Source organism: Dendrobates tinctorius, unplaced genomic scaffold (assembly GCF_039654945.1).
Source record: "Dendrobates tinctorius isolate UK_male_01 unplaced genomic scaffold, ASM3965494v1 ptg000046l, whole genome shotgun sequence".
NCBI lineage: Eukaryota > Metazoa > Chordata > Amphibia > Anura > Dendrobatidae > Dendrobates > Dendrobates tinctorius.
The window spans coordinates 40347363-40370160 of record NW_027361714.1 but is presented as its reverse complement, the minus strand read 5'-3'; the positions used below and the strand labels follow the sequence as shown (position 1 = coordinate 40370160).

Sequence of the window (22798 nt, the reverse complement as noted above, 5' to 3'; positions counted from 1 at the left end):
ATGTTTCTCCACTAATTCATATTGGTGAAATCTGCAACAAAAGCTCAAAGAATGGACATGCTGCAGATGTAAATCTGCAAGTCACAAATAAGGCTGGATTCATACTGCGCTATGACAGTCCATTTAATGGACTGCATTACACCACGGTATAACGCGGTGTAACACAGTCTGTTAACGCTGCCATAGCCCCCCCATTAACTAGCGCATCGCGACGTATGCCGTAAAGCGGCACACGTTCACGATGTGCCGTTAAGCACTGACGGAGCCTCGGACGCGGCCTGCAGCGTCTGAGGCTCCGTCACAGCTAGCGCTGATGAATCATCAGCGTATAGCGTTAACGCAGCCCGTCAATGGTATGCGTTGATAGGGCTGGTTAACGCTATGTGAACCCGGCCTACGCAACGTGTGCATGAGACTTCAGGATTCTCATTCACGTTGCTGACATCAGGAGACCTTTCGAGTTTTGTGACAAATGTGCATCACAAAAATGCAACGTATGCGCACAGCCTTATAATTTCAATTTATGGGGAAAGTGCAGGAAGGAAAATATTAAATAAGATGAGCAAAAAAAAAAAAAAAAAGTGGTGATAACAAGGAAATGTTCCATTCTAAGTTCTGGGGAAATAGCATTGAGGATGAACAGGTTCCAGAAAATATTCAAAATATTTGTTAGGATGCTCACAAGTTTTTGATTTATCAAGAATTCATCTTACTTCCCAGAAGAGGGATTCTCCGGGAACATGGCAGCAAAAATGTAAATGATAAAATTCCAAACTGGAGAGGTCTAAGTTGGGTGGCTTTTAAAATGGAATAGGATTTCATATTTTTTTGGGAAAAAATTATTCCGTAACCTCTACAACATAATCAGACTAGTTTTGGAAAGGGTTTGAATTGCATGTTGACTACAGCCTGAGAGCATAGGGGTAAATATCTGGAGACCGTTTTAGTATGGTGTCCATATACCAGAATATTGGCACTTTGTACTATCCTATGGTATGCCATGGTAAGGGTATTGATGAAACAGCAAGAAATGTACCTATTAGTACGCTCAATGTGATGTGAGTAGAAAGGGTGCTTTATGCGTAGAATTTTTTTATAAGAAGCACGGCACACTTCCACATCTACTAAATCAGTAACTCCCTTTGAAATAAACTCCTACATTCAATGAAGCACAGGACAGTTATTTTGGCATGCTAAAACAGCTCAAAACCCCTAATACCAAACTACTCAAATGCACGTGTAAATCCATATTCAATAGTATCTGGGACAGTAGCCAGCACAGAATCTTCATAGCTGAAAGTAAACTTGGAATTTTCTAAATCTTGGCAACAACGGTCTATAAAAATAAATACGGTATGTACAACTAAAAAATAACCTATTCCTTATTCTTGAGCCAGACAGCAAATACCCTGACTACAGGCTTAAAGACCTGAACAGGGATATTTGTTTGACAGCCATGCTCGTACACCTCAGCTAAAACAGAAACTTCATAAGCAATAGAAATTTCAGTGTATTCATAAATACTTTCTTACTTCCAAATCGCTGTCAGGTGGAGGTGACGGATTATTTTTTCTTCCTCTTCCCCGAGACTTTGACCCAGCACTTCTACACGTCCTGTCATCAAGATCTTTGATAGGCGTTGAGGGACTCTGTACTGTGTCAAAATCCCCTAGAAAAAAAGGGAAACACATTTTAGATAAAACAATCAGTACTACAGTTCCCCATCTTGTGATATATCAACTAATATACATGATAAACTAGTACAATTTTGTTTTAAGGCTTTAATATCGATGACCTAACCTTAGGATAAGTCAACAATATCAGATCAGTAGGGTAGCGGCCTCAAAACCCCCACCCATTCTTCTGATTGAAGGAGTTTCAGCACACAGGAACCAGAACCTCTTCACACATTGTGTTGTTGTGGTCTTTAATAGTATTGCAGCTCACTTTCATTAATTATACTCTCTGATTTTGACATTGATATTTTACCTAAATGTTGATTATTCCTTGAACAATGTATTCATAAACATAGACATTTTTTATATTAAGGAGTAGAATTTGAACCCAAGTCTAGACAGTTAACATAACAGCAGCACTAAGGACATTCTCAATACTGTAGTGAACAATGGATCAGATATCACAAAAAAGTAGTTTGTCATGTAAATATATAAATATTTAAAGAAACCAAGGATACGTGTCTTAAGAATGTAAAATGTTGACCTGGTACAGACCCAGAAAAGATTTTTTTACTCTTTATTTTATAGATTACTTTATCAAGTAACATTTTTTGTCACTTCTGTCAGAGGCCTCAGGCTCAAAAAGGACTACCTTGGACATACTTGACACAAGGAGATTCTGTCTGGCAGATTTCAGAGCAACACCAGCCCTTAGCCTTTAATCACAGTAAAGGGATCTGGACTTATAATGGGGTCCACTGGATTGCTTCCATGGAAAGGCTCCTGGTGAAAGGAACAAACCAGAGGCAAGGGACCATCATGCTGGGTCAGTGCCAAGAATTAGAGATGTGTGTTCCCAAAAAGTAAAGTTCGGCATCAGTACCGAACATGGACTTCACCAGGAAGTCTGTGTAACTGTACGGGTTCAGCTGCCTGAACACCAGGTGTTTTCGTCATGCTGTCATGTGCATGACAGTGTGGCAAAAACTGCTTCTGATCGGCTGTGAAATCATTCCCGCTGGTCAGAGAGCCACGGTTCCCACGCTGTCAAATGACAGCGTGAGCGCTCAGCTGTGATCAGAGATATAAAGTTTACTCCGGTCACTGGTGTCAGCAAAAACGATAAAACAAAGGAATACTAATAGAAGCAAGGTGAAGATAATGTGAAAATAAAAATTATATATAAGTGGATAAAAAGTGTGAACCTTGCAACCAAAAGAGAAAGACAGTGTGAAAATTAATCACGGACCAATTGCAAAATACCAAAGGAAAATATAAAGAAGAGAGAAAAACGGATCAGAAAGTCCAAAAGATATAATAATAATAATAATAATAATTTAAATATTTTATTGAATAATTATTATAAAATCAGAAAGACAATAATGGGAACAAAAGAAAACAAAGTATACAAGAACAATTAATTAAAAATGCGTCCACACATCCACATGTAAATTAATGGCCCAGAAAAAATAGAATATACAGATAGAATTAGGCCAAAAATTGCAATTCACAATGTAAAAAATGATAAAATAGTGATAAAATAACAATACAAGTGTCATGCTCAATATACACAATAATATGCCTGCAGTAAAGTGCTTACTGATAACGTTTCATGAAAGTTATAAACTCAGTAAGGTGGTGATGTTATTACACACAAAAGTGATAAGAATAAAAGTGCATAAAACACTCATGATATGTGGATACATTGGAAAAGCACAGCTACTAGATGGAGAGAGGAGACACCTGAATAAATAGAAGTGTGTTGTGAGTTCATTTTCTCCTTCATTACTGAGGCCCGAGGAACTCCCTCTTCTGGTGAAGAAAGGTGGTGAGCCTGATTGTCAAACACCTGAGGCTGATTATGATGACTGGCTGAGTGGAGTTACGGACTGGATATAAGGCTGCCGATGCCCTTCTGCCCTGCGGGTGATTTCTCTGTGGGATCCTTGGAGACCAGTCTGAATTCCTGCTCCTCCAAAGCTAAGTTTGCTGCTCTGCCTTTTGCTTTTGTGTTTTGACTTTGTTTTTGCTTTGTTTTTCTGGATTTCTGCCATTCCCTGCTGGGGTGTGCTGAATTCATTTAGCTCTGTCTTCTGAAAATACCTGAGTGCTGATTTAGTTTTTGAAGCCTAGCTGCTTCAGGGCCTTTTTCATATCAGCTGGTTGGCTTATGTCTTTGATAGGGTTTTGGCAGATTGCAGACAGCAGCCTTCCTGTCCTTTCCTATCTAGGTAGTTTTGGGGCCCCACCTTTGCTCAGTCTATCTTTCTGTCTGTGTTAGTATTTTCATCTTGCTTCACCGTCATTATATGTTGGGGGCTGCCTATTGCTTTGGGGTCTGCTCTGGGGCAGTTTAGATTTCCCCTTTCTTTCTTTAGGCCTATGTATTTCTCCGGCTGTGATCGAGGGGTCTAGGGCATCGTAGGAACCCCCCACGGCTACTGCTAGTTGTATTGATAGGTTCAGGGGTCTGCAATCTGATAGTTGCCAACTTCTCTGGTTTTCTGGACTTAGCATGTATTTCTGCTTTTGCCTCCTACGGTGACTCATTTCATAACAGAATCACCCGCCTCACCGCAGATTCTAGGGTACTCAATAGCAGGAAAGAATTGTAAAAAAAAAAAAAAAGTGTGTATATTTTTTCCTCTATATCTCTGAGGCCGTAGGGGGAATTTTTTTTTCTCTCAATGGAGATAAAGCAATTGTCTGATCGTGTGGAGCAGCTCGCTGCGGAAGTGCGGGGAATTTCCGCCTACCTTGCTCATTCACAGGCTGCTGAACCAAAGATTCCTACACCTGATGTATTTTTTGGGGATCGGTCTAAATTTTTGAATTTCAAAAATAATTGTAAATTATTTTTTGCCTTGAAGCCTAACTCGTCAGGGAGCTCCGTGCAGCAGGTTAAAATTGTCATCTCTTTGCTGCGTGGCGATCCCCAGGATTGGGCATTTTCTTTGAAACCAGATGATCCTATTCTGACTAATGTGAACGCATTCTTTCAAGCTTTGGGGTTGTTGTATGACGAACTTTATGCCATTGATCAGGCTGAAAAGACCCTGCTGGCATTGAGCCAGGGTCGTGATTCTGCAGAATTGTACTGTCAAAAATTCCGAAAGTGGGCAGTACTTACTACCTGGAATGATAATGCCTTGGCTGCTCTCTTTCGGAAGGGGTTGTCAGAAGCCGTAAAAGATACTATGGTGGGATTTCCTGTTCCCTCTGGTCTTGACGATTCTATGTCATTAGCCATTCAGGTTGATCGGCGTTTGCGCGAACGCAAAGCCGCACGAGAGGTGTTGCCACCTGTTGAACAAATGTCTGAACCTATGCAATGTGATAGAGTTTTTTCCAGAGAGCAGCGTCAGGAGTTCAGAAGGCGTAATAAATTGTGTTTTTTCTGTGGCGATGCCTCGCATATTATTTCTGTCTGTCCCAAACGAGAGAAACGCTTTGCACACACGTTTTCTGTTGGGGGTGTTCAACCTAAGTTTCTTCTGGCTATTACTCTGATCTGCTCCCTGTCCACATTTTCCGCCAAGGTTTTTGTGGATTCGGGAGCAGCCCTAAACCTAATGGACTTGGATTTTGCTAAACGTTGTGGATTTCCGATGACACCTCTGCAGACGCCTATCCCTTTGAGGGGAATTGATGCTACTCCTTTGGCTAAAAATAAACCCCAGTTTTGGACCCAGGTGGTAATGCGGATCGCCCCAGACCATCAAGAAAATTGCAGATTTCTGGTGTTGCATAATCTGCATGATACTATTGTTCTGGGGTTTCCCTGGTTACAGATTCATAATCCAGTTTTGGATTGGAAATCTGTGTCTGTGGTGAGTTGGGGTTGTCAGTGTGCCTTTAGTGAGGCTCCGGTGTTTTCCACCTCTCCTCAGTCGCATGATGTTCCTGATTATTTGGCGGACTTTTATGATGTATTTAGTGAGAATGAGTCTGCGTCTCTGCCTCCTCATAGGAGTTATGACTGTGCAATTGAACTGAGCCCGGGGTGTAAATTTCCCAAGGGTCGGCTCTTCAATTTATCTGTACCCGAGCATGAGGCTATGCGATCCTATATTAAGGAGGCGTTGGAGAAGGGTCATATTAGACCATCCTCGTCACCCTTAGGTGCCGGGTTTTTTTTTGTAGCCAAAAAGGATGGTTCATTAAGACCTTGTATTGATTATCGTGCCCTCAACAAAATTACTGTTAAATATCAGTATCCGTTACCCCTGATTTCTGATCTATTCTCCAGAGTTAAAGGTGCTTGCTGGTTTACCAAGCTTGACCTCAGGGGGGCGTATAATCTTATTCGCATTAAGCATGGGGATGAATGGAAGACGGCGTTTAATACTCCGGAGGGACATTTTGAGTACCTGGTGATGCCTTTTGGGCTCACTAATGCCCCTTCTGTCTTCCAGTGCATCATGAACGATATTTTCCGAGATTTTGTCGATACATTTTTGATTATCTATCTGGATGATATTTTGATCTTCTCCAAGGATTTGGATTCTCATGTGGAACATATTCGGACTGTGTTCCGGATCTTGAGGGAGAATTCCCTGTATGTCAAGGGATCTAAATGCCTTTTTGGAGTACAGAGGATTTCATTTTTGGGATTTATTTTGTCCCCGTCAACTATTGAAATGGACCCGGCCAAGGTACATGCCATTCACGATTGGGTTCAGCCCACTTCTTTGAAGGCCCTCCAGAAGTTTTTGGGTTTTGCTAATTTTTATCGGAAATTTATAGCAAAATTTTCTAGTATTGCCAAGCCATTGACTGATTTGACTAAAAAGGGTGCTGATGTGTTAAATTGGTCTCCAGAGGCTGTTTCTTCCTTTCAGGAGCTGAAGCGAAGATTCACCTCCGCCCCGGTTTTGCGGCAACCTGATGTCTCACTTCCATTCCAGGTAGAGGTGGATGCTTCTGAGATTGGTGCAGGAGCTGTTTTGTCCCAAAAGGATCCTGTAACATCTAAAATGAATCCATGTGCTTTCTTTTCCCGAAAGTTATCTCCATCTGAACGTAACTATGATGTGGGGAATAGGGAACTGTTGGCCATGAAATGGGCATTTGAGGAGTGGAGACATTGGTTGGAGGGAGCTAAGCATCAAGTCGTGGTCCTCACTGACCACAAGAATTTGATTTACCTAGAGTCGGCTAAGCGCTTGAACCCTAGACAGGCTAGGTGGGCCTTGTTTTTTACACGTTTTGATTTTGTGGTTTCTTTTCTTCCTGGAACAAAGAATGTCAAGGCAGACGCCCTCTCTAGGAGCTTCCTTGCTGATTCTCCTGTGGTGACCAAGCCTGCTACCATCTTAGGCGAAGGGGTAGTTCTTTCTGCCATCTCGCCCGATTTGAGACGTGCTCTGGAAGAGTTCCAAGAGGACAAACCTGAGCGTTGTCCCAGTGGAAAGTTGTATGTTCCTGACCAGTGGAAGAAGAGAGTGATCTCTGAAGTTCATTGCTCTGCTTTGGCTGGTCATCCAGGTATTTTTGGTACTAGAGATCTGGTGAGTCGGTTTTTTTGGTGGCCCTCCTTGTCTCGTGATGTCAGGAATTTTGTGCTGTCCTGTGGGACGTGCTCCCGGTCTAAATCGTGTTCTCGCTCTAGTGGGTTGTTGATGCCTTTGCCTGTCCCCAAGAGGCCATGGACCCATATTTCAATGGATTTCATCTCTGATATGCCTGTCTCTCAGAGGATGACTGTTATTTGGGTGATTTGAGATAGGTTCTCTAAGATGGTTCATCTTATACCACTCCCTAAGTTGCCATCTTCCTCTGAGTTGGTGCCCCTGTTTTTACAACAGGTGGTTCGTTTGCACGGGATTCCTGAGAACATTGTATCTGACAGAGGAGTCCAGTTTGTGTCTAGATTTTGGAGAACTTTCTGTTCCAGGCTGGGAATTCAGTTGTCCTTCTCCTCTGCTTTTCACCCTCAGACCAATGGGCAGACAGAGAGAACAAACCAAACCTTGGAGTCATATTTGAGATGTTTTATTTCTGCTGATCAGGATGATTGGGTTTCATTTTTGCCCTTGGCCAAATTTGCTTTGAATAATAGAGCTAGTTCTGCCACTTTGATGTCACCTTTTTTTTGTAACTTTGGGTTTCATCCTTGATTTTCTTCAGGGCAGGTGGAGCCCTCTGCCTGCCCAGGTGTTGACACTGTGGTGGAGAGAATGCACCAGATCTGGGACCAAGTGGTGAATAAGTTGTCTCTCTCCCAGTAGAAGGCCCAGCGGTTTTCCAACCGACATAGGACCATTGGTCCCCAGTTTAAGGTAGGTGATATGGTGTGGTTATCATCAAAAAATATTGCTATGAAGGTGGCTTCTCCTAAGTTTAAGCCTAGATTTATTGGACCTTACAAGATTGTGGAGATTATTAATCCAGTCTCTTTTCGTTTGGCTCTTCCTGTCACATTTAAAATCCATAATGTGTTCCATAAATCTTTGTTGAAGAGGTTTGTTGAACCTGTTGTTCCGGGGGTGGCACCTCCAGACCCTGTATTGGTTGAAGGTAACATGGAGTATGAGGTAGAGAAAGTACTGGATTCCCGCCAAACGATTGGTGCGTGCCTTTCATCGGGCTCACCCTGATCGCCCTGGTGGCGTAGTTGAGGGTTCGGTGACCCCTCCTCAAGGGGGAGGTACTGTTGTGAGTTTATTTTCCCCTTCATTACTGAGGCCCGAGGAACTCCCTTTTCTGGTGAAGAAAGGTAGTGAGCCTGATTGTCAAACACCTGAGGCTGATTATGATGACTGGCTGAGTGGAGTTACGGACTGGATATAAGGCTGCCGACGCCCTTCTGCCCTGCGGGTGATTTCTCTGTGGGATCCTTGGAGACCAGTCTGAATTCCTGCTCCTCCAAAGCTAAGTTTGCTGCTCTGCCTTTTGCTTTTGTGTTTTGACTTTGTTTTTCTGGATTTCTGCCATTCCCTGCTGGGGTGTGCTGAATTCAATTAGCTCTGTCTTCTGAAAATACCTGAGTGCTGATTCAGTTTTTGAAGCCTAGCTGCTTCAGGGCCTCTTTCATATCAGCTGGTTGGCTTATGTCTTTGATAGGGTTTTGGCAGATTGCAGACAGCAGCCTTCCTGTCCTTTCCTATCTAGGTAGTTTTGGGGCCCCATCTTTGCTCAGTCTATCTTTCTGTCTGTGTTAGTATTTTCATCTTGCTTCACCGTCATTATATGTTGGGGGCTGCCTATTGCTTTGGGGTCTGCTCTGGGGCAGTTTAGATTTCCCCTTTCTTTCTTTAGGCCTATGTATTTCTCCGGCTGTGATCGAGGGGTCTAGGGCATCGTAGGAACCCCCCACGGCTACTGCTAGTTGTGTTGATAGGTTCAGGGGTCTGCAATCTGATAGTTGCCAACTTCTCTGGTTTTCTGGACTTAGCATGTATTTCTGCTTTTGCCTCCTACGGTGACTCATTTCATAACAGAAGTGTACTCCACTACCTTCGAAGGTAACAAGCTGAAACGCGCATTGGGTTGGCACGCCGTCCTAGGAGAGCAAGACCGTACTATTTCTGTAAGCAGTTTACACCCTTTTGGTTATTTTGATTATTTTCCAGTGGTGTCAGCAGATGGGACTACAGCGCTGACAAAAATTAAGAGACCACTTCCAAATGTTCAGTTTCTGTGATTTTTCTCTTTATAGGTATATTTTTTAGTAAAAGGTAAATTGTTTCTTTTAGTCTACAAACTTCTGATACCATGTCTCAGAATTCCCAAGGAGTAAATTTTGTTTTTTTTTTCTGAAAAGGAGAAATGGTCACTATTAAAAGCAAAAAGCAAAACAGTGCTTTCATACCTCAAATAATGCAAAGAAAACAAGTCCATAATCATTTATAAACAACAATACTAATGTTTTAACTCCAGAAGAGTTCAGAAATTAATATTTTGTGGAATAACCATGATTTTTAAAAACAGCTTTCTTGCATCTTGGCATGCTTGCCACCAGTCTTTCCACTGCTTCTGGCGCAAAAGCAGTTCTTTGTTTGATGGCTTGTGACTATCCATCATCCTCTTGATTACGTTCCAGAGGTTTTTCAATGGGGTTCAGGTCTGGAGAATGGGCCGTCCATGACAGGGATTTGATGTGGTGGTCTCTTAATTTTTGCCAGAGCTGTAACACTCCCATCATCCAATGACTGCTGTTGCTAATAAAAGCAAGAGCAGGAGAGGCTGATGGGTGTATTTATTAGATGGCTCATGCGCTGTAAATAAGTAACTAAAATAAAAAGCTGGCTGTATTTTTGATAACCAGCCAAGCAAAACTCACAGCTGGGGGCTTCAACCTTCAGCTGTCAGCTTCAACAAGGCTGGTTATCAAGAATAGAGGGGTCCCCAAGCCGTATTTTTTAATTATTTAAATAAATAATTAAAAAAACGATGTGGGGCCCCCCATTCTTTGACAACCAGCCTTGCTAAAGCAGATTGCTGTGGGCTGGTATTCTCAGGCTGGTAAGGGGCCATGGATTTTTGTCTCCACAGCCAAATAATAACAGCTGGCAGCAGCCCTGAAAAGGCGCATCTACTAGATGCGCCAATTCTGGCACGTTGCCTGACTCTTCCCACTTGCCCTGTAGCACTGGCAAGTTGGGTTCATATTTGTGAGATTGATGTTTCCTTTGTATTGTCCGGTGACATCAAGCCCACAGCTTAGTAATGTAGAGGAGTCTATAAGACACCTATCCATTACTAATCCTATAGTTGTATGGTAAATAAAGACACAGCAAGAATAAAGTATTTTATTAGAGATAAAACAAAACAGTTTCCATATTTATTTAAAAATGACAAACACAGTTATACTAACCTAACGCCTAATTCCAACGAAGCCCTCATTCTCCTGCAATAAAAGTAAAATAAAATACAACAATATCCCTCACCTGACTGTCGTTCTGTTCCACACCATAATCCATGCCTGGGGGATAAACAGTTTTCAACCTGGATGGTGCCAAGATGTGACCGTCCAGGCTGAGAACCACTGAGGAATGAGCTGCTGCGAGCGCAGCTGCTGTCACCGGTGTTGATGTCACTGAGGTTACCTCTAGTCACTGAGGCTGCATTCCCAGTTGGGCTGAACTGCGATGACCTTGGGAAGATCCCTGCTAGCACCGTGAGACTTTCACTGCGGTGCAAGGTGTCAGAGACCAGGTTATACAGGTTTTTTTTTTTAATTTAACATATTTTACTTTACTATGCTATTATTCTCCGCTTTTAACGATCGAGCAGAAACATTTTTGTATCTCAAAAGATCAGCAAATATGACTTACGAATTAGTCACAAAAGATATGCAAGTCTATGCTTCAACATTTTTCCAGATACAGAAACAGTGATAAAACTAGAAACGGAATCTCAACCTACTGTGAAGCTGAAATTTAGGAATGAATAAAATATTAAAATGTATAACCTCTTTAAATAGGCTCATAGAAAATGTTTCTGGCTTTATGTTTATGAGTTTTATTGTTTCGCATGTTCATATCACAAAACTTAAAGGGTCATAGTACCTTTAGCGCAGGTACAATTAGTGTATTAAGAGTTGTTGGGCTTACATCATTTCGGTTAATGCCTGGCATAGTAGGTCGCATATGGCTGCTTGGAATATAGCCCATAACACTATGTTTCTATGTGCTAATCAAAATATGCCAGACACTACACCCAACAAAATGTACATTTACTATATGCTAGGAATTATTTACTAGATCACGTTGTTTATACATGTTTTCTCCCATAATAAAATGCAGTTTCATCCTGTTCTGCAGTGCAATAGGGTTTTACAATTGCACAGTGCACTTTAAATGTGCCTCGGTGACTCTGTACGAAACACTGCACAGCGTCCTACTTAAAAACAAACATGACGTTCTTACATGCAAATCCCAGTTTCACCTTTTAAATGGCATGTGGGAAAAATTAGAAAATCCTTTCTCGTATATAAATAGAAATAGAAAGGAACCAGGAGCAGTGAATTCATACGTATATTTAATGGGGTTTTTTGTTTGGGGACTAAATACCGATTGACTTGAGAAATTTACAATAACCTTTGTGTTTTTCTGAATGGCAGAATCCCTTATTTCTTCATTCCCCAGCTGTCCATAAATCCATTTCCTCTCCTATAATCAAGACTCCAAGATTTTTTACAATCCCTTTGACCACTTCTGGCATCATTTTTTTTTTATAGTTTTCAAACATATACTGATCACACTTTACCACATCTGCTTCTTGGGCTGTTGGAAAAAAAGCAAATCATTACAAGCCAAAAGGGCACTATAGAAGAGGCAGCTGTTCCGTACCATTTCTGTTGTGACGCTGCCTAACGCGGCGTTGCAGACCACTGGATAGAGCAGGATCTTACAAGAAAAATTAGGGAGCATTTTTTTTTCTCGAGTGAAAAGATAAACTAGAATATTATGTATTATTAACCAAGGTAGGTTTAGTTCAATGTCTTAAAATTTACAGTATTTTTTAAATGTAAAGAAAAAAAATTAAAACAAAATCATCTTGCAACGTTAAGGCTAACTTCATAGCTGCTGAAAGTTTTTGCATGCTTCCACACTTCTTCCCCAATGATAGAGAACTTCCCAGCACTGAAGTGAGAATATATACAGTATGTATTATGATTAGCTGACTATTACATTTTTTATTTATGCATGTATTAGGGAAATAATTGGTTCCTGCGCTAGTCCTTTTGAAGTTGAAGTGATCTTCTGTAGGGCCTTATTTTAAAGTGGGCCATATTACAGTCATATGTTAAAGTTTGGGCACCCCTATTAATGTTAACCTTTTTTCTTTATAACAATCTAGGTTTTTGCAACAGCTATTTCAGTTTCATATATCTAATAACTGATGGACTCAGTTATATTTCTGGATTCAAATGAGGTTTATTGTACTAACAGAAAATGTGCAATCTGCATTTAAACAAAATTTGACCAGTGCAAAAGTATGGGCACCCTTATCATTTTCTTGATTTGGACACTCCTAACTACTTTTTACTGACTTCCTGAAGCATTAAATTGGTTTTGAAACCTCATTGAGCTTTGAACTTCATAGCCAGGTGTATCAAATCATGAGAAAAGGTATTTAAGGTGGCCACTTGCAAGTAGTTCTCCTATTTGATTCTCCTATGAAGAGTGGCATCATGGGCTCCTCAAAACAACTTTCAAATTATCTGAAAACAAAGATTATTCAACATAGCTTTTCAGGGGAAGGATACAAAAAGTTGTCTCAGAGATTTAACCTGTCAGTTTCCACTGTGAGGAACATAGCAAGGAAATGGAAGAACACAGGTACAGTTCTTGTTAAGCCTAAAAGTGGCAGGCCAAGAAAAATATCAGAAAGGCAGAGAAGAAGAATGGTGAGAACAGTCAAGGACAATCCACAGACCACCTCCAAAGACCTGCAGCATCATCTTGCTGCAGATGGTGTCACTGTGCATCGGTCAACAATACAGCGCACTTTGTACAAGGAGAAGCTGTATGGGAGAGGGATGCGAAAGAAGCCGTTTCTGCAAGCACGCCACAAACAGAGTCGCCTGAGGTATGCAAAAGCACATTTGGACAAGCCAGTTATATTTTGGAAGAAGGTCCTGTGGACTGATGAAACAAAGATTGAGTTGTTTGGTCATACAAAAAGGTGTTATGCATGGAGGCTAAAAAACACAGCATTCCAAGAAAAACACTTGCTACCCACAGTAAAATTTGGTGGAGGTTCCATCATGCTTTGGGGCTGTGTGGCCAATGCCGGCACCGGGAATCTTGTTAAAGTTGAGGGTCGCATGGATTCAACTCAGTATCAGCAGATTCTTGACAATAATGTGCAAGAATCAGTGACGAAGTTGAAGTTACGCAGGGGATGGATATTTCATCAAGACAATGATCCAAAACACCACTCCAAATCTACTCAGGCATTCATGCAGAGGAACAAATACAATGTTCTGGAATGGCCATCCCAGTCCCCAGACCTGAATATCATTGAACATCTGTGGGATGATTTGAAGCGGGCTGTCCATGCTTGGCGACAATCAAACTTAACTGAACTGGAATTGTTTTGTAAACAGGAATGGTCACAAATACCTTCATCCAGGATCCAGGAACTCATTAATAGCTACAGGAAGCGACTAGAGGCTGTTATTTTTGCAAAAGGAGGATCTATGAAATATTAATGTCACTTTTATGTTGAGGTGCCCATACTTTTGCACCTGTCAAATTTTGTTTAAATGCAGATTGCACATTTTCTGTTAGTACAATAAACCTAATTTGAATCCAGAAATCTAACTGAGTCCATCAGTTATTTGATATATGAAACTGAAATAGCTGTTACAAAAACCAAAATTGTTATAAAGAAAAAAGGTTAACATTAATAGCGATGCCCAAACTGTAACATATGACTGTATCTGGCATAGCACCTCAACAATTGTATTCTCTAAGTAAAATCAGTAATGTCAAATATAAATTATTGTTTTCTGGGAATGGAAAAAGACTTTAAAAATTCCCTACTCTTCCCCAACTAAACTGTCTAACTGCTCACCTATATAGTTTTTTTTTTCCTTCCGGATGTCGATTTGAGAGCCCCTAGTGCATCTGGGGATACTCAAACAAAGTGACCCCAAAGCAGGAGTAATGGGCTGCGGTCACTGCCACAGCCTCTGCTCCCTCACTGAAAGGAAGCATCATCAGTGACACTGGTTTCAGGGGCAGGGCTAGTCCCCACTCTTTCTAAACACTGTGCAATATGCACAGTGACAGAGCCCACTCTCTTATCAACTCAAATCTGAAGAAATGAGCCAGCAACACAGCTGTGTTACAATACCTGGTGTGCAGGAAATCAGCAGCGCCGCTGCAAGGGACATCACTGGTCTTTGCTGGGTATTGTAAGATCGCTATCTTGCCAGCTCATTACTTCAGATCTAAGCCGGCAAAAGAGCGTGCGCTGTCACTGTGCACATTTCACAGTTCACAGTGTAAAGAAAGATCATCACTGACAAGGCTTGATTTCAGAGAGGGGGCAAGGACAGAAGCTGTAACAGGGATTGCAGACTCTGCCTTCTGCTCTGATGACTCATCATTTGAGTATTCCAGAATGCACTGGGGGCTCTCAAATGAATCGTCATCAGAAAAGAAGGAAAAAAAATACTAGCAGTTAAATAGTGCAGTGGGGAATTTTTAAAGCAAGTATATAAGAAAATAGCTTAGATTATGCCATCAAATAGATAGTGATTTAGATAAAATTTACTTTCTCCTTCAGACCACCCTTTTAAAACCCTGACAAGCCAAATGACCATGGAAAAGGAGGAGTCAGGGTCTACAGTTATAAAAGTTCCATAGTCACCTTTAGGGTCAGTTAAAAAGTGTTTTGGCATTGCATAGTAATTACTAAAATTACAAAGAACTTGTAAAACATGCACTCTTGTAATGTAATAGAAAAAAACCCCTCTCCATTATCAAGAATTGAGAGTAGGGATTTTTTATTTTATTGTGTACTACTCATTGTCTATGGTCTGTAATTAAGTAGCACAGTGCTTGAGCTCTTAGCTATAGAGCTTGTAAACGCTAGTCTGAACCTGACCAAATTTCTGGATCTTGGAAAGATATAGTGTCCCTGCTCTCCTCTCTTGCTGCAGAGGCAAACATGTAGTCCAGAATAGCAGCATAAACATGCTGCTGGTCCAAACTGTCAATCAAACATAAGGGCACCTCCACTGGCAAGCAGAAATCCAGAAGGTTGGAGGCAGTGATATTCTGTAAAAAAAACCCGATTCCATATGACTTTAAGCAACTTATATTACTTGTATATAGAACAAATACACAGATCCATATGTCAACCATTTATTACATTTTTTAACAATACTTAGTCTTATCTATAGTTTGCTATGTACTTTATTTTGGAAGATGTTTGTGCGTCGCAAATATAAATTTGTGATGTAGCTGTGGATTAATGTTCAGTGTTCCTAGCACTAATATTCTTGGGGTTGTGCCCAGCCACTTTGTAAGTGAACCTCAACTGTTGTGCCCTTCACTTCACTATTTCTTTCTTCAGAACCAACTTTATTTCATTAAGCTTATCTCTAATTCAGAATGAGCAGCTGTCCTGTTGAACGCAAGGTATGCATCTATTTTAGAATTGCATAAGTCAGCACTGCATGGTTTTTGAACAACTGGACTTTTAACTGTCTGGTTTTCCTAATACTGATTTGCATTAACCTTTTGTAAGCATGAATGCGTGTTCAGATATTTCCTCAGAAATATTACACGGTTTACAGTCTTTTTTTTCCAGTGGGAACATTATTCTTCTCTCTTCAAAAATTTTCAACACACAAATTAATCAAAGTTTTGTATGTTGTATACATACAATAATAAAATAAAATGAATGGAAAGCTTGATTTCAACTATAAAAGCATGTGTCCCAAAACCTATGTCCATACAGTATAGTAAGTTTGTGTTCATATGTGTATATTTGTATCTATCTATCTATCTTTCAATCTATCTATCTATCTATCTATCTACTAGCTGAAGAGCCTGGTGTTGCCTGGGCATAGCAAATTATAATGATTATATCTATATATATACACTCACTGGCCACTTTATTAGGTACACCATGCTAGTAAGGGGTTGGACCCCCTTTTGCCTTCAGAACTGCCTCAATTCTTCGTGGCAGAGATTCAACAAGGTGCTGGAAGCATTCCTCAGAGATTTTGGACCATATTGACATGATGGCATCACACAGTTGGCGCAGATTTGTCGGCTGCACATCCCTGATGCGAATCTCCCGTTCCACCACATCCCAAAGATGCTCTATTGGATTGAGATCTGGTGACTGAGGAGGCCATTTGAGTACAGTGAACTCATTGTCATGTTCAAGAAACCAATCTGAGATGATTCGAGCTTTATGACATGGCGCATTATCCTGCTGAAAGTAGCCATCAGATGTTGGGTACATTGTGGTCATAAAGGGATGGACATGGTCAGCAACAATACTCAGGTAGGCTGTGGCGTTGCAACGATGCTCAATTGGTACCAAGGGGCCCAAAGAGTGCCCAGAAAAAATTCCCCACACCATGACACCACCACCACCAGCCTGAACCGTTGATACAAGGCAGGATGGATCCATGCTTTCATGTTGTTTACGCCAAATTCTGACCCTACCATCCGAATGTCGCAGCAGAAATCGAGACTCATCAGACCAGGCAACGTTTTTCCAATCTTCTACTGTCCAATTTCGATGAGCTTGTGCAAATTGTAGCCTCAGTTTCCTGTTCTTAGCTGAGAGGAGTGGTACCCGGTGTGGTCTTCTGCTGCTGTAGCCCATCTGCCTCAAAGTTCGACGCACTGTGCGTTCAGAGATGCTCTTCTGCCTACCTTGGTTGTAACGGGTGGCAATTTGAGTCACTGTTGCCTTTCTATCAGCTCGAACCAGTCTGCCCATTCTCCTCTGACCTCTGGCATCAACAAGGCATTTCCGGCCACAGAACTGCCGCTCACTGGATTTTTTTTCTTTTTCGGACCATTCTCTGTAAACCCTAGAGATGGTTGTGCGTGAAAATCCCAGTAGATCAGCAGTTTCTGAAATTCTCAGACCAGCCCTTCTGGCACCAACAATCATGCCACGTTCAAAGGCACTCAAATCACCTTTCTTCCCCATACTGATGCTCGGTTTGAACTGCAGGAGATTGTCTTGACCATGTCTACATGCCTAAATGCACTGAGTTGCCGCCATGTGATTGGCTGATTAGAAATTAAGTCTTAACACACAGTTGGACAGGTGTACCTAATAAAGTGGCCAGTGAGTGTATATAAAGCTAAGTGTAGAGCACCGCTCACTCCGCATAACCACGTTCACTATAATATCCCACATCATCCCGTCAGCCAGAGCTACCGGACTACTACCCCTAATATCCCACATCATCCCGTCAACCATAGCCACCAGACTACTACCTCTAATATCCCACATCGTCCAGGCAGAGCCACCGGACTACTACCCCTAATATCCCACATCATCACATCAGCCAGAGCCACCAGACTACTACCCCTAATATCCCACATCATCCCGTCAACCATAGCCACCAGACTACTACCTCTAATATCCCACATCATCCAGGCAGAGCCACCGGACTACAACCGCTAATATCCCACATCATCACATCAGCCAGAGCCTTCGGACTGCTACCCCTAATATCCCACATCATCCGTCAGCCAGAGCCACCAGACTACTACCCCTAATATCCCACATTGTCCTCTCAGCCAGAGCCACCGGACAACTACCACTAATATCTCACATCATCACATCAGCCAGAGCCACCAGACTACTACCCCTAATATCCCACATCATCCCATCAGCCAGAGCCTCCGGACTACTACCCCTAATATCCCACATCATCCGTCAGCCAGAGCCACCGGACTACTACCACTAATATCCCACATCATCCCATCAGAGCCACTGGACTACTACCCCTAATATCCCACATCATCCCATCAGCCAGAGCCTTCGGACTACTACCCCTAATATCCCACATCATCCATCAGCCAGAGCCACCGGACTACTACCACTAATATCCCACATCATCTCATCAGCCAGAGCCTCCGAACTACTACCCCTAATATCCCACATCATCCCATCAAAAAGAGTCACTGGACTACTACCCCTAATATCCCACATCATCCCATCAGCCTGGTGTCAGAACCAGAGCGCTGAGTGGAAGAGTCCTAACTTCCATACCGGGGATCCCTTTAAGAGAGGCCTGGCGTCAGAAACAGAGTGCTGAGTGGATTTGCCCTGACTTCCATACCAATGATCCCTTTAATAGAAGCCTGGGGTGAGAATCAGAGCGCTGAGGGATTTACCCTACCTTCCATACCGGAAATCCCTTTAAGAGAGGCCTGGGGTCAGTACCAAAGCGCAGTTTGGATTTGCCCTCACTTCCATACCGGGATCCCTTTAAGAGGAGCCTGGGGTCAGAATCAGAGCGCTGAGTGGAATTGCCCTAACTTCCATTCCAGGGATCACTTTAAAAGAGCCTTGGATCAGAACCAGAGCGCTGAGTGGATTTGCCCTGACTTGCATACCAATGATCCCTTTAATAGTATCCTGGGGTCAGAATCAGCGCGCTGAGGGATTTGCCCTAACTTCCATACATAAGATTCCTTTAAGAGAGCCTGGGGTCAGTACCAGAGCATTTGAAGGCAATTGCCCTGACTTACATACCGGGGATCCCTTTAAAAGAGCCTGGGGTGAGAACCAGAATGCTGAGTGCAATTGCCCTAACTTCCATAAGGGGGATACCTTTAAGAGAGGCATGGGGTCAGAACCAGAGTGCTTAGTGGAATTGCCCTAACTTCCATACCATAGATCCCTTTAAGACACCCTGGGGTCAGAACCAAAGCGCTGAGTGGAATGGTCCTAACTTCCATATTGAGGACCCCTTTAAGAGAGGCCTGGGGTCAAAGCCAAAGCACTGGATGGATTTGCCCTGACTTCCATACCAATGATCCCTTTAATAGAAGCCTGGGGTCAGAATCAGAGCACTGAGGGATTTGCCCTAACTTCCATACTGAGGATCCCTTTAAGAGGGAAGATGTGCCTATGGGATGGAGGATGTTTGATGGGTATATGGGCACAGGAGGGGGGATTCATTTCTGTCATGTGTTCTCTGCTCCTTTCTGGGGAGCAGACAATGGCTGGGAGCTTATGTTCCCGGGGATGCTTGATTTCTCCCACCCGGCCAGTGCCTGCTGAGGTGTTGTCGTGGAGTGGGAAAACTGTTGCTCATAGCAACTAATCACAGCTCAGCTTGTTTTAAACAGCTCTGGTGAAATGAAAGATGCTTCGTGATTAATTGGTGATACACACATACATTCAATTTTATATATATAGTAACTAACTGTGGTCAAATTATAATTATCCTCCATTCCATAGTCCCTTGCCCATATACCCATAATACATATCCTCCATCCCATAGTCCCATGTCCATATACCCATTACACATCCTCCATCCCATAGTCACGTGCCCATATACCCATTACACATCCTCCATCCCATAGTCCAGTGCCCATATACCCATCACACATCCTCCATCCCATAGTCCCGTGCCCATATACCCATTACACATCCTCCATCCCATAGTCCCATGCCCATATACCCATCATACATATCCACCATCCCATAGGCCCGTGCCCATATACCCATGATACATATCCTCCATCCCATAGTCGAGTGTCCATATACCCATCATACATCCTTCATCTCATAGTCCCATGCCCATATACCCATCATACATATCCTCCATCCCATAGTCCCGTGCCCATATATACCCATCATACATATCCGCCATCCTATAGTCCCGTGCCCATATACCCGTCATACATATCCTCCATCCCATAGTCCCGTGCCCATATACCCATCATACATATCCTCCATCCCATAGTCCCGTGCCCATATATACCCATCATACATATTCGCCATCCCATAGTCCCGTGCCCATATACCCATCACACATCCTCCATCCCATAGTCCAGTGCCCATATACCCATCATACATATCCTCCTCCATCCCATAGTCCCGTGCCCATATACCCATCATACATATCCGCCATCCCATAGTCCCGTGCCCATATACCCATCACATATCCTCCATCCCACAGTCCATTGCCCATATACCCATCATACATATCCTCCATCCCATAGTCCCATGCCCATATACCCGTCATACATATCCTCCATCCCATAGGCCCGTGCCCATATACCCATCACACATCATCCATCCCATAGCCAACCATTATGACATCATAATGAGCGGCGGGGCTTGCAACCTATGACATCAGCGTCGCCATGGCAACCATTGTGACATCATAATGAGGGGTGGGGCTTGATACGCGCACACTGTTTCCCCAGTATGCAAATAGGGGCATTATGACATCATAATGAGGGGCAGGGATTGACGCGCACACACTTTTTCCCCCAGTATGTAGATAGGGGCAAAATTGTTTGGTGAATTGGAAAGCGCGAGGTTAAAATTTTGCCTCAAAACATAGCTTAGGATGCTCTCGGGGTCCAGACATGTGACTGTGCCAAATTCTGTGGCTGTAGCTGCGACGGTGCGGATGCCTATCCCGGACACACACACACATACATACACACATACATACATAGATACATACACACTTTGAGCTTTATATATTAGATATATATACACACACTATCCATCTATATACACACACTGATTTCTGTAAAGCACTGTGAAGTTAAGTGGGTAAAAATAAATATACTCTATACAGTATGCATATAAGTATTGGGACAGAGCTTTACTTTTAAGATTTCTCCTTCTGTCACATTGGTATGTGCCAACAGCAAAGTCATGCAGTATGCCTTCACTATTATTTATGAAGGAATTTCTCTTTCTAAGGAGCTCACTGAATTCCACAATGGTCTTGTAATAGGGTGCCATCGTGGTAATATATCAGTTTGCGGAATGTATTCCCTCCTAAGTATTCCAAGATCAACTGTGAGTGATATTATTGAAAAGTGGAAGTATTTGGGAACCATAGAAAATTATCCACAAAGTGGCAGACCATGTAAAGCTACAGAGTGGGATAACTGAGTTCTGGGGTACATAGTGCATAAAACTTACCAACCCTCTGCTGCCTCAAGATCTGCAGAGTTCGAGACCTCCTCTGACACTTACATTGGCACAAAATGTTGCAATGGGAGCTTTATGGCATTGCCAAGCTTCTGTATACCACCCTAACATCACCAAGCACAAAGCTAAGTGTCGGATGGAGTGGTCTAAGGTACTCTGCCACTAGACTCTGGAGTAATGGAAATGTTATCTGCAAAATGTTTCACGTTTTCATGTTTCACCATTTGGCAATCTGAAGAGTTTATGTTCAGTGAATTCTAGGAGAACCTTACCTGCCTGACTGTATTGAGTAATAATGTGGCGGTGTATAGATAACACTATGTGGTTGTTTTTGTGGTTTTGGCTTAGGACCCATGGTAACAATGAAACAAAATTTAAATGTTTCAGCACACTGTGACCTCAACACTATTGAACAGTTTTGAATGACCCTCTCATTCATCATCAGTGTCTGATCTCACACATGCTCTTCTGAATGTGATGAAAATTCCCACAGACACACTTCAAAATCTTGTACAAATCCATCCCAGAAGAGTACATAATGTTTTAGCTGCAAAGGAGGAGGGGATCAACTCCATACTGCCTATGGATTTGAAATGGGATGCCATAAAAGCTTCTGCAGGTGTAAGGTGTAGAATTCTCAATCCTTTTTTTCTACATATTGTGTGTGTATAGAGATATAATTGTAAACTCAAACTATGCTTTTAATGAGGCCACAATGCATACCATTAAACATAGTCCAAGTATACATTTATACTTCCAGAATTCATACTTTTCAGTAGTCCAGACAAGAACGACTATTTGCTTGTAGCTGTATTGTGCCTCATTTTGCTTATTCTACAGCAGCTGTATTTTAACTTCTCAATGCAAAAAAAATCCTAATAGTGTAGTCTATCTGATACCACACCTCACAATTTTAAGGGATCCCCATGCCCGACATTGTTATTGAGTCACAGTGGCTGTCACTTATATGCAGAAACTAAAACTTCTCAAGTTTGTAAGTTATCTCAGAATGGTGCGGTTGTCAATCATATGCACTGCAGCACCATTCATTCTTAAAGGGACCACTGGAGAAGTCTGAGTGCTGCACATGGCTTGTCTTTGGCACACTCATAAGAATGAATGGAGCAGCAGTGCAAATGATTTACCAAAGCATCATTCACATGGGGCTTTTCAGAGCAATTCTCGGAATCGGTTGAGGTCACAGCCCCCAGAAAGTTATCCCCTTTCCCAGGAATAGGAAAATCCTACAAACTTTAGAATAACTACCAAAATTTAAATTTTCCAAACAGAAAACATCATATAGCGATATATGCATACCCCATAACTATATGACCATAAATGTAACTGGATACTGGAAACTTCAAAACAGATATATATCCAATGGAAAACTAGGAGTATAAACCAGATTATAGAAAAAATATGTAATTTTATTAACAATCATAAATACAGAACATATATAAAGCATAGAAATACAATACAAAAGGCACACGGTG

General features: G+C 42.1%; 1 protein-coding gene across 3 annotated transcripts in view; it reads right to left on the bottom strand.

Moving 5' to 3' along the window:
* Nucleotides 1–22798, bottom strand: part of EYA4 (EYA transcriptional coactivator and phosphatase 4) — a 619370-nt gene that overhangs the window by 115669 nt on the left and 480903 nt on the right. For all 3 annotated transcript variants that reach the window (XM_073575843.1, XM_073575844.1, XM_073575845.1), the window contains one exon: nt 1533–1669. In XM_073575843.1, coding sequence (XP_073431944.1) covers nt 1533–1669 — 137 coding nt within the window. The remainder of the gene's footprint in view (nt 1–1532; nt 1670–22798) is intronic.